Consider the following 18,573-nt stretch of genomic DNA (forward strand, 5'->3'; position numbering starts at 1 on the left):
GTGCCTAATAACGTAATGCGACCTACGGTGCCTAATAACGTAATGCGAACTACGGTGCCTAATAACGTAATGCGACCTACGGTGCCTAATAACGTAATGTGACCTACGGTGCCTAATAACGTAATGCGAACTACGGTGCCTAATAACGTAATGCGACCTACTGTGCCTAATAACGTAATGTGACCTACGGTGCCTAATAACGTAATGTGACCTACGGTGCCTAATAACGTAATGTGGCCTACGGTGCCTAATAACGTAATGTGACCTACGGTGCCTAATAACGTAATGCGAACTACGGTGCCTAATAACGTAATGCGACCTACTGTGCCTAATAACGTAATGTGACCTACGGTGCCTAAAAACGTAATGTGACCTACGGTGCCTAATAACGTAATGTGACCTACGGTGCCTAATAACGTAATGTGACCTACGGTGCCTAATAACGTAATGTGGCCTACGGTGCCTAATAACGTAATGCGACCTACTGTGCCTAATAACGTAATGTGACCTACGGTGCCTAAAAACGTAATGTGACCTACGGTGCCTAATAACGTAATGTGGCCTACGGTGCCTAATAACGTAATGTGACCTACGGTGCCTAATAACGTAATGCGAACTACGGTGCCTAATAACGTAATGCGACCTACTGTGCCTAATAACGTAATGTGACCTACGGTGCCTAAAAACGTAATGTGACCTACGGTGCCTAATAACGTAATGTGACCTACGGTGCCTAATAAAGTAATGTGACCTACGGTGCCTAATAACGTAATGTGGCCTACGGTGCCTAATAACGTAATGTGACCTACGGTGCCTAATAACGTAATGTGACCATTGAAGTAGTTCCCCCGGGATAAATGATGGGACGAGAGGAAAATTTGTTTGGAGTGAGCGTGCGACGAGAAGAATCTCGGGGAAACTCGAAAGGCGGATGAGATTGGGGCCGATTAGGCTCGCTTCACGCTCCCGCTTTCCGACAGAACGACTCTTTTGTGTTTAATTTGGAATGGGGGCTAAAGTTCGCGGATTTCGGCAAGATGGCCTACCGCCCATCCACCGACAACAGGGCGTTAATGTTAATTCTCACACTGTCACCAAATTTTTGCATCTTTCCTCCACAAAGGTGCCCTCTGTCTACGACAGAAATTTCAGTTGGGAACCTTCAAATATTATCGGTATGTTTTGAAAGACTGGTTTTATTTGCGTTTCTCCTAAATGCTTTTGTAACTAATGTTTTAGATTTATTATCTAAACCGTTGTCGTTTTCTAGTTACAAAGAGTATGAGTTTAGAAGTCAAAATGTACCGTTTACCTTCTTACAAGTATGAGTTTAGAAGTCAGAATGTATACTGTTTATCTTCTTACAAGTATGAGTTTAGAAGTCAGAATGTATACTGTTTATCTTCTTACAAGTATGAGTTTAGAAGATAGAATGTACTGTTTACCTTCTTACAAGTATGAGTTTAGAAGTCAGAACGTACTGTTTACCTTCTTACAAGTATGAGTTTAGAAGTCAAAATGTACCGTTTACCTTCTTACAAGTATGAGTTAAGAAGTCAGAATGTACCGTTTATCTTCTTACAAGTATGAGTTAAGAAGTCAGAATGTACTGTTTACCTTCTTTCAAGTATGAGTTTAGAAGTCAGAATGTACTGTTTACCTTCTTACAAGTATGAGTTAAGAAGTCAGGATGTACAGTTCACTTTTCTTACAAGGATGTGTTAAGTAGTCCAGAATATACTTATTACCTTATCTCATTGGTAAGAATGTATTTATATTTAGTTTCGCCGTACTATATGCGTAGATGAACTATGTTTATAAAGAAAGACTTCGTTAAATTTGCATATATTTAAAACTTTATTAAGGCTTAAGCCTTAGTCTGACTAGTTTCGGCCTTAATAAAGTTTTAAATATATGAAAATTTAACGAAGTCTTTCTTTACAACCATAGTTCATTGGTAAGAGTTCAGAGGTTATTTTCTCGTAGGTCAGTGGTTAGAGGTTACCTTATCGTAGGTCAGTGTTTAGAAATAACGTTATCATTGGTCAGTGTTTAGAAATAACCTTCTCATCCGTCAAATTTTCGGTAACCTTATCATTGGTAAAGTTTAGAGGTCACGTTCTCATTGATCAAAGTTTAAGCATACGTATCTTTGTTATTGGTCCGAGCTTAACTTTCATTTTGATAATAGCGGGTACCGAAGTTTAAATGATCAATCGGTACATTTTATAGGCTTATGTGGCTGTCTTACAGAGAACTATAGTTTTACACCTTAGCTCAAATCAATAGGTTAGATAGTTCATTACTTCTATTTTTAAACATCTAAATAAGCAGCTAATGATCAACTAGATAAAAACTGTGAAGACTTCCCTAACGATATAAGACCATATTCGGGCGTGCCTTGTTGAGTCACGGCTAGACGAAATTAACTATCACCCACAGAAGTTTTGTTTCATTTACTCACACCTCACTAAAGCAACGATCATACATACGACAGACTATTTCGGTTCACTATAGCCACGGTCTCACGACAACTAAAACAAACTAACTAACTAGTTAAATACCTAATTGGGCAAAAGTGAAGAACAGCCCCCCCCCCCCTCCTTTTTTTGGTTTTTTATTTTCTTAGATGAAAGCCCAGTGTGTAAAGAGTACGAAGGTATTTTTTTTAATTACCGCAAATGAGAATTAGTTAAGTTAACGCGTTTTGAAAACCGTCAATTTCAATGCATTTACGACAATAGTTTGATGTGAGTTCCATACTTTTTCTCCCGAGATAGAGCAGGACACGTGAAATCAAAATTTATGTTTGGTGTGTATTAAGGAGTAATACTGAAATGAAATTTGTCGTGGTAGTGTAGACTATACTTAACTCTTACAAATAAGGGATTTGGGTGTGAACTGAATATGTTAATGATATGTACCTCCAGGGCCGGACTTACAAGGAGAGTACCCGAGGTGTTTATTGCCGATTTAGTTCAAAGTCGGCCGTAATGTGGACCTATATGAGATATGAAATTTCTCAAAAGGAGACGTTGCACTACCCATTAGATTTGCCATGGCAACCGAAAATGTTTTTGACCACTTACAACCAAAATAAGATTTTTCCCTTATTTTACCCAAAATTTGTTACAAATTTACCTTAAAAATGTTTCAATTTACCCAAACTTGATGAAATTTACCTAAATGTGGTCCAAATTACACATTTCGTGATTTTCAAAATTTTTCAAAAACATTTTCGGTTGCTATAGCAAAACGAATGGGTAGTGCAACGTCTCCTTTTGGGAAATTTTATATCTCATAAAGGCTTACATTACGCCCGACTTTGAACCAAATCGGCAATAAACACCTCGGGTACTCTCCTTGTTAGAGATCCTGGGCCCATAGGCAGATAAGGAGTCTGGGCCCCCTTTTCACGCGCTGCATTTACTCTTATCCCTGGAACTAGGCTGTGCCTGAATTTCCCTGATTCAGCGTAGAAGTCCGAGCTCTACGGTTATATTACTTATAAAAGCTCTTAACAATCGTCGACTAAATATGAGATAATTATGCAACATTGCGATTTAAGGCTGCGTCCGTAAACTGCCAGGCAGAAATTTTGGTAACTTTAAAACAAAATCTTCTACCTAGGAATTTCTCCAATATAAATTACGATTGATAATATAGATTTATGCCTTCGAATACAGTAATTACAGTCACTGGAGGGCCCCTAGGCCACGGCCTAGGTTGGCCTAGGCGGAAGTACGGCACTGTGTACCTCAAAGAACGGGATTTCTTAACAATGCAAAAAGTTTTAAGCGCAATTTATTGTTTAAAAAGATATGATCAATGTAAAATTGTTACTTTTTACAACGGGAAATACGACATATTTCGAGATTTGTTTGTTTATTTGATGACGTAGCACTGATGAGGAGGACGATTCTTTACATTTCTAAATTTTAATGCGTTTTGGAGAAAGTAGGACTGATGACGAAAAAGGAAAAGGCTGAAATTCAGAACAATACTAACTTTTAAGTGTTGGGAATTTTTATCGTATTTCAACGCATTTTAGGTTTTTTTAACCATACTATGACTTCTGTGTGATGTTGACTTATACAACGTCGAATGTACTCTAAGTATTGGTGCCTAACGGCGCCGCGCACTCACTTCGCTCGAGCGCTGGGGGCGCGCAGCGCCTCCCCAACCCCATACAAAAAAAAGCTATGGGCCAACTATAACGCAAGCTAGAGGACAGCACCAAGCCTGACGCATCAAGTATTGTCCAAATACGCGGAAAACTAAAATAGTTAATTGATGTTCAATGCTTCACATTGGCCCAAATAATTGATTGATATTCAATTAGTATAGACCAAAATGAAAGTTGGTTTTCATGTGTCCTACTCTATCTCGGGGTAGAACAGCCAGTGAAATCTCAGGATAATACCAGTGAAAAATCACATTCCCGATAACTTTTTATTTACAGTTTGCGGATAATAATTAATACACCATTAAATTCAGCGTAAAAAATGCTACCAATAAATCGAAAAAAAACGAAAAAAAATATTCTTCCCATTGGCCCCTAATTGAGTTGTAGTCTGATCAAAACGAGTAGTGAAGATAGCGGTTGTGAACTCGGTTCGGCTGCGCTGATTTCCGAAGCAACACGAAGACGGTTCGGCGCGTGCTTATGAAGGATAAAGCATTTTGTGGCTACATTTTTGCGATAAACCAGGGTACATGAAGTGATTGGACTAAACTATAACCATGGTAAGTGGCCCATTAGACTGCAGATTATACCTTCATACGTCATCGTCGTGTATCCTACATTATTAAAATATACAAGCACGCGATAAAGATTAATACTAGTTGCAATGGAAGACCCGTGTGAACTTCTTCAAATAAACTAGCATCGAACAGTTTTCAATAGTTAGTTTTAAACTCAGTATTGAACCGATTTAGTTCGTCGTGTGACCGGGGCTCAATACGTTTAAAACTAGCTATTGAAGAGGGTTTTCATAGTTTCAATGATATTTCATACAAAGCAGTTCCCACCTTAAAAGACAACTAGTATTTGCCAGGGTTGCATGCTTGTATTTTTTAATACAGCAGGATGCCCGGCTAGTCGTTGGTAAGAAATGACTATAGCCCTAAGGATTTTTTACCATTGGTGCTGTGCCGTCCAGCGATCTATTTATTCTTCGTGTACCCGGGTATAACGCAATAATAGCAGGAAAACGGTTTATACATCAGAGCTAAACGCCGAACCCTCTTCGCGTTGCTTCCTAAACTCATTGAGTTGGGAATATTAATCTAGAGATCCAATCAAATCTGCTCCCCGCGAAACAAGTTTTTGAAAATTACGAATGTGCCGTCTCCTTTAAAATGACGAGAAAACGTTATCATATGACCCGTGGTACCCTCCATTATTTTTGAAAAAAAAATATTTTTCCCGGAAAACGCGTCTTATTTGAACGAACCATTGAGAGATAGACGGCGCCACGGGTAGAATGATAAAGTTTTCTCGTTATTTGGGAGCAGACGGCAGTATTCTTATTTTTAAAAAACTTGTTTCGCGAAATACTGAAATCCGACGTTTTGATTAATATTCCCAACTCAATGCCTAAACTAGTGCATTTACAAGAAATACCTTCGCAACTCGTTTTGTTCACACGATTATTAAAATCGGTATATAACCAGTTAATTATCGTATTATAACTATCGTGTGACCGTGGCACAGAATCCAATATTGCGATGCGGCTAAATTAATCATTAATTATAGATTCCTGCTAAGAGTTTAGACCTAGTTGTTGCGTTTTTTTGTGTCAAAGTTGTTTACGTGGTTTGGATATATTTCGTAGTTCTCCAACAGGATTCCTTTCTTCTCTTTTTGCTCTAAATGTTTTCAATTTGCGCATGTTTAAGGCTTAAGGTAATCCATTGACCCCTTTCATTTCACCGTCGCGAATTTATCACATACTTTCGTTTCTTTTTACATTATATAACACACTTAGATTTTATCATATTTAATTAGTTTTAAGTAACAAGTAAATAGCTCTTCTTTAGCTCCGTCAATCTTTCTACCGACGAAACAATAGACGCCGCTAACCTGGCATACGTAACATGGCGACAACTCTTGTCACACTATCACATCCGCTACGAACAAGCTCTGTAACGTGCCTTGGCAAACAATAAAAAAAACATCCCAATCGTGCATTGTTAGGGAAAGCCCAATGAGAGTTGAAAATAGAATATGCTTCCTACGAAGACATTAGGCTCGTATCCAAGTATTTTTATTTCCGTTAATTATAGCGTAGTAAGCGAAAATATAAGCCTAAAAAAAGCCTTGAATTGGGTTAATATATTTAATTAATTATTTGAAACTTATGTGGTTAACCGCACCAGATACAGGGCTGCCGGATTTGAAATCTAAAAATTTAAATGTGTATATTTACAATCTTTAAGGCCTGTTCATTAACGTTAAAGTTTGTTAAAATATTTTCTATGGTTTAATTTAAAAAAAGTTGTATATATTTAAAAGTTAGTTAAAAACTTTTATTTATAAGGCTTATTCACACTTTCTTTATCAATTTGATTGTTCAGTTTCCAAAAACCACCTAGTGGTTAACGCGAAAAACGTAAATTGCTGGATTTTCGACTGACAAACAAATACTTTCGTGTTCTATTATGGTAAGTCGTCTGCTTAGCTTAGCTCATGAACCTCTCAAGTTCGCCGCTACGTGACTCTATGTTGACTAAAAGGCTAATAGACGTTTCAGTAAAACCCTCCCTTTCGTCTTTCCCTCCGCTTTCTTAGCGAAGTCGAAATCACTGAATTAAATATTTTCGGTCAAATGCACCAATTACAATCCATACACAAATCAAAAACTAAGCCCCTACGGTCCACAGTGGGGCCCAAGGTCATTAAAGTTGGCCAAAACTCAAAAAAACAAAATGGCCATTTAAATTTAATTGTCCTTTTAAAAATGTAATGAAACATCTCGTGCATCCTATTCCAGGCAGGTCTAAGCATGTCGAAACTCGTAGATTTTAAATTAATTGCAAGTTGTTGCTGTTACGCATAGCATCAATCTTCAGTTGTTACTACTCGCGATTGCTATAACCACGGCCAACTTTGATCACGCGTCGAAATTCCGCGAGCAAGGATTTTCCCCCTATAAACTGTACTATAATGTGTAGGAGGTCAGCGCCACGCTCGGTTGTTATATTGGCTTCAATGTAAAAGCTATTCTAAAAATAATAATCCGCTAGGGGCGCTGACGTCATACACATCTTTTGCTCATAGGTTAACACAGAAACGTCAACGAATGAGATGGCTGCTGTAGCGCGAGAGATGCGCGAGACATCAAAGTTGGCCGTGCTATAACCCACAGCGACTTTGGCTATATTTTCTAAAAATAAATAAAACTGCCTTCAATATGAAGCATTAACCAAAAGGCTAGTCCACTTTTTAGATTTTTTGTGAGCCATAGTATTTTACAAATGAAAGTATTGATACCGAGGGGCTGATCACCCCGCGTAATCGGTGTACAGAGCCGTACCTTTGACTGTACTAATGGGATTACGCGTAATCTTTGAAGTCCCTGCCTTTGGCAGTCCTAATCTAAGCGTAATCCGGTGTACAGACTTTCTAAGAGTGGTTAGCCCCTCGATTGATCAGTTTAGATTATAATTGATATTAGGACAAAATATGTTGGTGGTTCTCATTTTAAAATAATCATAATTACTTGTATTCGTAGAATTCAAAAAGAAAAATTGCACATATTTGTCCCTTTATTGAAAAAAACACCTTTAATGATTCCCAAGTTTTGCTATAAAATACGTTATGTTGGAAACTTGTTTCAGGCTTAGTTTTAAAGAGCATAAAATTTTTAAAAATCTAACACAAAAATTGACTACAATCTTTAAACAGCCTATACAAAATATTATTTTAATAAAAATATTTTCGTACTTAAATTAAAATTTGAAATAAAACACTGAGTTAATTATCCTAACTAGTAACTATCGTCATCCGTATAACATCCACTTCTACGTTATAAAGAACATGGCATCCCTGTTCGAAAATAATGGCATCCCTGTTCGAAAATAATGTTTGACCAAAAACCAACGATTGCGCTGAACACGTTTGATTTCTATGTGTAAATTAACAAGTTGTATTTTCTTCGCGAGCTTTGTGCGAGCGTTTTGGTTGTGTAACTGATCTTATTTAAAAAGTGTCCCTCTGAAACAACAGCAGACGACTAACGCCAACTACTGGTCAGTGAAGGAAATTTTCCGGATGTTTATTAATGTTAAATGCCGACATTGGCTCTCGGTAAAATGTATTAATAGCGTTTTCTATTTGACTGCTCTCGAGCGCTCTATATCGCTCTAATCAACATATGTTCCATTTGCGTGCTCGGATCTGCTCCGATCAAGATTCGCGTGTTCCATTTCCTGCCCTCGGGTGCTCCGAGATCACTCAAAACCGATCTGCCGATTTCGACAGATCAACGGATCGAGATCGAGATCGGAGCAAATTTTTGCGTGTTCCTTTTAGAATTTTTGGCAATATGGCAGACCAAGACGCGAAAATTCAAATTACTAGCAGACGAAAAACAACGTAGCGCGAGAATATGTTCATGGAATGTTCCTTTGCGGTTTTACTCTAGTCAATCGGGGTGAGATCTATGACGTCCGAGACAGATTCGGAGCGAATCTCGAGCAATCAAATGGAAAACGCTATTAGAGTATAAATTTTAATTTTAATGTTAAGCCATAAAAACCCACGGTTCATCAAAATGTGCCCAACATTTGTTTGTATGTAAATGTTTTCTCCATTCTCACGGAACATCTCGCTAAACTAAAGCCCAGTTCACACTATACAATTAATTGGGCCACTTAATTGAAACCAACTATTTGTAAGCAATAAAATTGAATAGTGTGAACAGAAAAATTGTAACCATTGTTCCAACTTTTTCTGTTCACACTGTACAATTTTCCTGCTTACAATTAGTTGGTTTCAATTAAGTGGCCCAATTAATTGTATAGTGTGAACTGGGCTTAACAATGTATTGCAAAAATTTTGGCAAGCGTGAACCTTAAAATGTTTTTTTCGATCTCGAAAACAGTAATTGCAGACGATTCAAAAATACATATAAACCAAGTTGGAAAACCCCGTCTGCTTTGATGGCAATTCATATTTTGGCTAGCAAATTTAATGCGCGTCAAACACGCGAATATTTCGAACTTTTCAGACGAGTTAATAGTTGTCAAATGACCGAAACTTTCAATTTGCATATATTCGTTTTATTTTAGCTGCGGAGGTCAGCCCTAGATGGCGGGTCATGCTTTTCCCTCTCCAATCAAAATCAGTCATCTAAAAGCTTTTCTCATTTGATAAAATTGGAATATTTGCTTTGTAGTGCTTCCTAGCTCGAACGCGTTGAGTAAATAAAATTTTTATCTAGATAAATTTTAAGCAAAAGATCTCAGGACCTTGTATATTGTGAAATATATTATAATTGGTAGATTCTGGCTTGTATGCAATATCGCCGCACTTCTAAATCGGAAGTTTCATTGCTAATCTTGGCTTCAAAAATTCGTACATCAATATTTATATCCATTTATTCTAGCGTGATGTTAATAAAATCAGTAGGCTAAGCAAAGAAATTTTATAATAAAACGGTTATCACCTATTTCCTTTTGGATTGTTCGCCATCTTCGAAAATGGCCACAATTTTTGTTAAATCACGTGGCCGACTAATCAGTTCAATATTTAAAACTGGTAAAAGAAAATGGTGTCAATGCTAGTATGAACCAAGTAGTTCACACGAGCCTTATAACACAACAATACGATAACAAAGCTTTTTTCTCTTGTTGTAGTATCGTCCAATCGCTTTTTCTTTTTCGTGTACCCTGGTTTACCGAAAAATTGCATATTTGAGATTATATCTGGAACAATTGAGTTGGGAATAAATAGAGGTACAACTAAATCTGGCTGGCGGGGGACAAATTTCGTTCAATAAGGAGACATATTCAACTTTATCGTTCTACCGTGGCGGCATCTGTCTCTAGTGGTGGCAACTATATTGCAATTGAATTTTTTGGTGAATCTGATGCGAAATTGAAATGTATGATTTCTTGTAACAAACAAACCTTTGAAGTTGTTTATAAATAATTTTATTCTGTCAACACGATCCTTTTTAACTCAAGTTACGGTGAGTTGGCTAAAAATAAATAATTATTAGCTATGTAACTTTACAAAATATAGATGGCGCTACCGCCTAATTATAAAGATGAATTTCGTACAGTCTTATCAGAACAGGTCCCGCGCAACCATGGCAACCGAAATCGTAATTGCAATTCTAGCAGTATTATTCCCAATGGACGCTTCAATAAAAGGTACTCGGTTTCTACTCCCCTCTTCAAATTCATCTGGGAAGGAGCTATTTTCGGTCGATCGGTTAAACGGTTAGAATGGTTAGCCAAAAAGTCATACTTAAGCCAAATGGAGACGCGTTTTTGCCCTCATGAGAATTTTGCGTCAGATAAGAAACGCGTCGGCTCACGTGTATAAGGAACGTACTAATGTTAATTTTCGATAATATATTTTAAGGTAAAATATATAATGTTACTAAAACTAAATATAAGAAGATAATATTGTTATTATTATCATCCTCTTATGGTATAAATAATTAAAATTATATCATTTATATGTAATATTTTTATAATACCGGGCAATTTTAAAGCTTCTCATGGAGGCAGAGTTAATTCATTTCGTATAAAATTATCTTTTGGAAAAAGATGAAAACTCATTCATTTAGAACTCAATATATTACTTTTGCAGTACGGTATGCAACAAGTGTTTCCTTTTAACCAGGTAACGTTTTTGGCATGTTAAGGCTTAACAAAAAACCGATGTTATGTTCGAGAAACTTTCCAGCTTTGTAATATTTCAACAAGCACTATATAAATAATAACTTATGAGTCCTGGCTTTCGGAAATATTACTTCTTGGCAATTTCTGGGAAGATGTTTTATTTAAGCGCCTATTCAATGTCTGGAACATGGTTATAGACTTATGATAATGGTTAAAAATATATAAATCAAATGTTTCAACAACTGTCTGTAAACAATTTGACGATTTCAGCTGTTTTTTTAGTTAAGTCTTCAATCTTTCGCGTTGACAAGACTAGTGCACTTTAGAGATAGGGAATATTTCCAACACAATGGTTTCTATTGCACCATATTTTTACTTGAAGTCTCAAATGTAGACGTCGCCGTAAGCCGTCGCCCTACTAAATCGAAACAACGCCTCTTTATAAGCTTTTAAAATAACTTTTTCCTAAGATAGTAGGATTATCTTTAATCCTTGTAGAGAGATTAAATGGGACCTGGCGGCTTATACTGACCCAAATTCATTGCATAATATCAACCAAACTTGGTGAAAGTTTATAAAAGTTTCTACAAAGGCCTAACGAAATTTTGCACCTTGCGTGCTCTTAAAAATATACCTTGTCTGTGAAGATTTCCCTCGGTCTTTCCATTAGCCATTTTCTGATAAAAAATGTTTTAAGGGGAGTTCTGACTATTCAAATTTTAAAAGCCAATTAGTTAGGCTACTAAGTCCGTCCAGTGCGTGTCCAGTGAACAGAAAAAATTGGTAGGCTTAGTAATTAGTATTTCCATCTATTTGAAATTACACCACTGCAATTAAAATATTCCGTGACGTTACTGACGTGAGAATTTTGAAACCTTAAACCCGTTGTCTGCTTAGTATGTACTAAATTGGTAATACAGAAATAGCAGCTAAATTACATAATTTTGGCACACTAGACTTAATTTCTAAATATCATATTCCCTAATGACCATATAAATCAACATGGGTAAGGACTGGCAACTCCTGGGAAAATTCGCCACCAACCTTATTTATGGAGAAGGCAAGGCTTATAGGTGGTATTCACGAGGAGATGGCGGCCATTGCTCTAAGCTAGATAGTTATGGGGGAAAGAGGGATGACACTAGCCTTCCACTACAGCGATGATGACGTGACGAGAATACACCCTATTGTCAATTGAAACGCTTTTAATTTGAGATTTAAACGCATTTTGGTGCGAATAATAATGAGTGACCAGTTCAAATTACGTCAATGATACAAACTGTCATTAACCGGTATAATTTCAAGCCATGCTTATGCTCAGCTTATTTGGCTCCGCATTATTTCTCCTTCAAAGGCGTTTTTTGGAAAATCAGCCTGTGAATGTACAAATGGATATTTAATTATTAAATTACAAAGACATTTCTTGTCAGTTTTTTATTCCTTTAGAGTAGATGGGACTATTCAGTCCACTAACCGCTATGCGATTAATCAGGGGTGAGATATGTGTAAAGGCCACGCCAACGGAGGGATTTTTTGGGATAAGGACGGGACAACTGTGGCGGAAGTATGACAACCATCCGTTGGGGGATTGGTGGTCGTCCTCCCAAGGCCGTCCACATTTTCTGTCTTCCAGACGCTTGGGATTACAGGACTAAGCCACTAGTCCCGGCCTTATAAGTATTTTAACGTTTCTTTGGCTATCGAAATAGGAAACAGACGGCAAATAAAATTTGTAAATCCAATTTGTCCAGGTCAGTAACAAAGGGTGGAAAACAGATGCTAATAATTATATTGAGGATAAAAATCTAAAACCAAAAGTAAATAATAATAATAATAATTATCAGCTACATGTAGGCTAATACCCAAGGCACCACCTTAGGCCTAAGGAGAAAATCTTGGACTTGGTTCGTTTAGCGCGACGACTTATTTGAGGGGCAAAAATATTTTCAAGAATTTGCTTCCATCCCCCAGTCGTGTTTAAAGGGATTTTTATTACTTAAGATTGGGGCAGGGGTTTCTCGCATATATTTTACAAAGGCGGAGTGTTGAGCACTTTTGCCTCGCAGCAAGAGGAGCCGGGTTCGATTCCAGCTGGTGTCACTGGGTGAAAACCCGGAACCACTCCTTCCGCGTAGAATTTTCAAGTTATCTCCCCACTGGTTAAAGGTGTTTTCCCCCGAGGTCTTCGGTTTCCCCTTCCATAAAAAGTTTAAGAGGTTAACTGTAATAGTGAGTGTAGGGAGCTGTTGGCTCGCGTGGCATGAAGGGCTTGCCACCACCCTCCTACGCTTTGTAACCCGGCCACCTGAATTAATGGCTTTAAAAGTCGCTCGATGACTTGGGTCTAAGGTGGTGCCTTAGGTATTAGTCTAGCCTAGCTGATTAATTGGAACGTGTAAATAAAAAACATTGTACACACTAAAATCAGTCACATAGTCTAAAAAAGACGTTTGTAGGTTTTTAAAAAAAGAGTGTCAACGTTTGCCGTTCACACTACACATTTCACTCTCAATAGGTGATTATGAAAAAGAATTGCGCGCAGAGGCTCACGGGAGTTGGTTATTTTTTGACAAAGCGTCGGCTGCTTAAATTCGTCTGAATCTATCGAGGCCCGCGGTCGTCCGCGTTTAGTAAAAAGCACCAACCATGGATTGATTGTTTGAAACGTTAGTATTTTTCTAAAATTATTAAAAATACATAAAGTTAACAAATTTATTATATATTTTTTTTATTTCTTATAGTTCTAGACCAAGTATTGATAAAGAAACAAGCCGAATTTTAATAGAAGACACAAGGTTATATTTACATACATGTTTCCATTATTCCTGAAAATGAATTAAAATCTATTTGGATAGAATTTAAAAATATTTCATTTAATAAATCAATTACCTTAATTTAACGCCTTTGCAAACTTCTCTCAAAATGAAAAACGAAAAATCCTTTCGATTGAACAATGAAATAATAGAAATCTCGCTAACCCTTGCCCAATTAGCCAGACGAATTTACAATAAGGGCCAATTTTGATACTTTCAACTTGGTAGTACTTAACCAAATCACGTGACCACGGATATTTTTCATAATCACCTATTATTTGTACGTGTCGGAGAAATTAATTCACCCCTTCCCTGCACGTTTTAATCTTCGCCTTAATTTATTAAAGTCAAATTGCCCAAATAAAAAGAGTCGCGGGCTAAAATAAACTTTCAATCACTTTAGCCAAATCTTTCCACACTGTTTACGTAATAAATTTTCATCACTTCATTTAGCAGCGCCATCCATTAAAGAATACGGGAACTACACGGCTAAAGTTTGGCCCCCATTAACGGACTTCCGTTTTGCGGTCGAAACTTTCCAAAGTTTTATCTCGAGGCAACAGTACTATGGATAAAAGGGGCGTGGTAAATTAAGATCAATTTACTAGATCGATTTTCAAGGCCAGCGACATCTATGAATCCGACCTTGACAATTTTGCGCCGGCAACTTCCTGATTCGCCAGAATTTATTGCACGAAGGAAGCTATTTCGAACCAGTAAATTTCCCGGGAAGAATGATTAAGTATTAAGGTAACCCAGTAACCCTTTATGCCGGAAGTTTACGCGTCTCTTTTTGGAAGGATGTTAACGGAACGCGAAGTCAAAGGCCTAAAATTTATTGAATAAACCTTGGGTGTTCTTCCCGTTTACAGACTTAGTTTAACTCCTACCTTTATTAATTATTAAAGTTAAATTTAAAGTTTAATGAGACTTTTCCATCTAGGATTCTGAACGGCTTACACTACGGGTTTTAAACCAGAGTAACGTTATCAGTAAATGCGTAATTCCGTATGTTAAATTTATATGGCAAGCCATTTCTATAATGGGGACAGATTTTTCCTGGACATCGAAGTCCTTAAGCCTAATACGTGCTCTTGGACTTGTCATAATTAGCGCGTGCAGGGCTCGTGACAATGCGTATGAGTTCATTATGACGTCAATTTTACATAACTTTTCAAAATGGACTTATCTACTTATTCGCTAATTATATAATCCTTTACAATGCAGTCCATAGGTGGTTCCTTTTAACTTAACATTGCGTATATTCTAATCTCAACCACTCTCCCCCTATTCGGCTTTCCGTTGCTATGCAACTCGTTTTGAAATTTTTAATATTTAGGCTTAGTTTCTCTATTCGGTGTTATAGTCGCGAGCCAGATTTCCCGCACGGTACTGACGAGTCCCAAATAGGACGAAACCGGTCTACCGTTGGAATTTCTGGATATTTAATTTAATTTAATTTAGTTTTTCACTCGAAGATCTATTTGGTCCGAGTTTTGCGTCTTTTTGTTCGCTAGAAGACCTATCGGTACGAGCTATTAGTAAGATTTTAAATTTCTTCAAATTTGTAGGGTTTAGCTTTATTATCCCTTTTCAGAATGGACTTATCTACTTACATTAGTTAAGTTAGTAGAAACCACCTATGGACTGTGAGAAGGATGATAAAATACGCGAAAAAGTAGATTAGTCCATAATTAAAAGGGATAATATAGCTAAATCCTAAACAAATTTGAAGAAATTAAAAAAACTTACTAATAACTCGTACCAATAGGTCTTCGAGCAAAAAACGCGAAACACGGATCAAATAGATCTTCGAGTAATAAACTAAATTAAAAATAAATGTATTCGCTAATTATATAATCCATTACATAACTCCACACGGTAATAAGCCTATCTATAAAGTCATTACGCTTGCCGAACTTGTTTTAATGCTCAGTTCAGTTTTGAAAGAGGGCGATTAGTCGAATTTTAATTAATATTTTGTTCAACTTGTTAAAATGTTCCACGTGCTCTTTAATATTTCGGTTTAAAAGGCTCGCGCATTTTCTTTATTTCGGGGAGCACGCGCGAAATCGCTCGAGCAATATCAAGACGCGCGTGGAACGTTTTAAAAAGTTGAATAAGACATTAATAGTTCTTTTTATAAACTAACGTGGCCTTCTTGTTGAAATGTTGCTCTTACGTCACAGTCTCTTACTTTGACAAGCCTACGAGCGCGCGCTACAGTCGCGAGGAATATAGCTTTTTCTAGAGCGCGTGCAAATCGCTCGTGCGAAGAATACACAAATAAAGCTGGGTCTTGTGATGTAAGAGCAACATTTTAACAATTTGGGCAAGACCACTTTTTATTTTATAAAATCAACTATTAGAGTTTATGGCTACGTTCAGCAGTGCTCATCGGACTCACCGATTAGTAATCGGTGACATCGGTTTCCTACTGTACGCTTTTTCACGTTTCCGAAGTCATCGGCTGGAAGAGTCGGTTTTTCCGATGACTGACGTAAAACTACTATAAAAGCTACGGCTTTTTCAAAAACACAGATGACTGAATAACAGCGTTCAGCAAGTTACGACGTCATTATCAAATCCATCGGGTTTTTTTTCGTTGACTGCTGCTGAACGTAACCTATGCTAGCGTCTATTGGCTATCATAGTGGAACGTCACTTCTACGCCACGAGTGACGAGCCCGATACATCTAAACAAGAAGGCCAATGTTACTTTATAGAAAGGCCTGACACGTTCATGGAATATAAAGATTTTTGGATAATATTTATATATTTATGGAAAATATTTATAAATTCATGTAAAATCCATAAATAATTTATTCTAAACTAACGGAAAAAAATTGTAAATTTATGGGAAACAATTATAAATTTATGGTAAACAATAGCTCTTTCTATAAAATAATATATGCGCATACATGTATAAAAAGTGTTATTTTTTTAGCGCGCGTTTCCTAATATTTCCGTGTAGAGGGTCTCGTGCGTTTTCGCCCGAGCTCAACAAAAACAAAAATATGCGCGCGCTCTCTAACTTCAACTGCACAATGAATCTAACGTAATCACGTGACCTCTCGTATTTTATATAAAGACCTAATTATAAATTTATAGGAAATAATTATACATTTATGGAAAGAATTATAAATTTATGGAAATAATTATAAATTTAGGGGGAATAATTATACATTTATGGAAAGAATTATAAATTTATGGGGAATAATTATAAATTTATGGAAATAATTATAAATTTATGGGAAATAATTATTAAATTATGGGAAATAATTATTAAATTATGGGAAATAATTATTAAATTATGGGAAATAATTATTAAATTATGGGAAATAATTATTAAATTATGGGAAATAATTATTAAATTATGGGAAATAATTATTAAATTATGGGAAATCATTATTAAATTATGGGAAATCATTATTAAATTATGGGAAATAATTATTAAATTATGTGAAATAATTATTAAAATATGGGAAATAATTATTAAAATATGGGAAATAATTATTAAAATATGGGAAATAATTATTAAAATATGGGAAATAATTATTACATTATGGGAAATAATTATTACATTATGGGAAATAATTATTACATTATGGGAAATAATTATTACATTGTGGGAAATAATTATTACATTATGGGAAATAATTATTACATTATGGGAAATAATTATTACATTATGGGAAATAATTATTACATTATGGGAAATAATTATTACATTATGGGAAATAATTATTACATTATGGGAAATAATTAATACATTATGGGAAATAATTAATACATTATGGGAAATAATTAATACATTATGGGAAATAATTAATACATTATGGGAAATAATTAATACATTATTGGAAATAATTAATACATTATGGGAAATAATTAATACATTATGGGAAATAATTAATACATTATGGGAAATAATTAATACATTATGGGAAGTAATTATTAAATTATGGGAAGTAATTATTAAATTATGGGAAGTAATTAAAAATTATGGGAAGTAATTAAAAATCATGGGAAGTAATTAAAAATCATGGGAAGTAATTATTAAATCATGGGAAGTAATTAAAAATTTATGGGAAGTAATTAAAAATTTATGGGAAGTAATTAAAAATTTATGGGAAGTAATTAAAAATTTATGGGAAGTAATTAAAAATTTATGGGAAGTAATTAAAAATTTATGGGAAGTAATTAAAAATTTATGGGAAGTAATTAAAAATTTATGGGAAGTAATTAAAAATTTATGGGAAGTAATTAAAAATTTATGGGAAGTAATTAAAAATTTATGGGAAGTAATTAAAAGTTTATTGCAAATTTATTTGTTTTGTAAGCTATCGCGCTGTGTTGTATAAAAATATACATTTTCCAACTGTTAACTTTCATTTTAGGTTATGGCAACATTGCCCCGAAAACGGACATTGGAAAAGTGGTGACGATTTTCTACGCCTTGCTGGGGATTCCTCTGATGCTGCTGTGTTTATCGAATATTGGAAACCTGTTAGCCCATTCTTTCAAGTTTACATATTCTCGCATCTGCTGCGCCATCTTCCGGAAGCATCCCGAAGCGACGCGCTCTAGGAAGACGATTTACAGGCAGTCCACCAAGGAAAATAGTACCAGTTTCGGACACAAGGAGGACTCCAAACTCCACGAAAATTCCATTGAAGAGTTGAAGGAAAAACCCTCTGAAAAGGTACATCGAACAACGATTATAATAATAAAATGAGTTTATTGTACACTTATTGTATACAATACAAAGTGTACAATACAATTTTAGAAATTACCCCCGTAACAAAGCACTAAGCAGTTCTAAAAATGTCATAGGAGGAAGCTTACATTTTGGTGGAGTTATGCATTAGTTTGTCCATGAGTTATGTGACCAAAACCATAG

General features: G+C 35.9%; 1 protein-coding gene across 1 annotated transcript in view; it reads left to right on the forward strand.

The window, feature by feature from the left end:
- The window catches only part of LOC149958575 (potassium channel subfamily K member 18-like), a 58,610-nt gene that overhangs the window by 37,802 nt on the left and 2,235 nt on the right, over window positions 1-18,573 (forward strand). The window contains exon 3 of the mRNA XM_090164980.1: window positions 18,071-18,375. Within this exon, the coding sequence (XP_090021106.1) occupies window positions 18,071-18,375 (305 nt within the window). The remainder of the gene's footprint in view (window positions 1-18,070; window positions 18,376-18,573) is intronic.

The sequence above is a fragment of the Leiobunum rupestre genome, chromosome 2 (genome assembly GCF_980474605.1).
Source record: "Leiobunum rupestre chromosome 2, qqLeiRupe1.1.hap1, whole genome shotgun sequence".
Taxonomy (NCBI): Eukaryota; Metazoa; Arthropoda; class Arachnida; order Opiliones; family Sclerosomatidae; genus Leiobunum; species Leiobunum rupestre.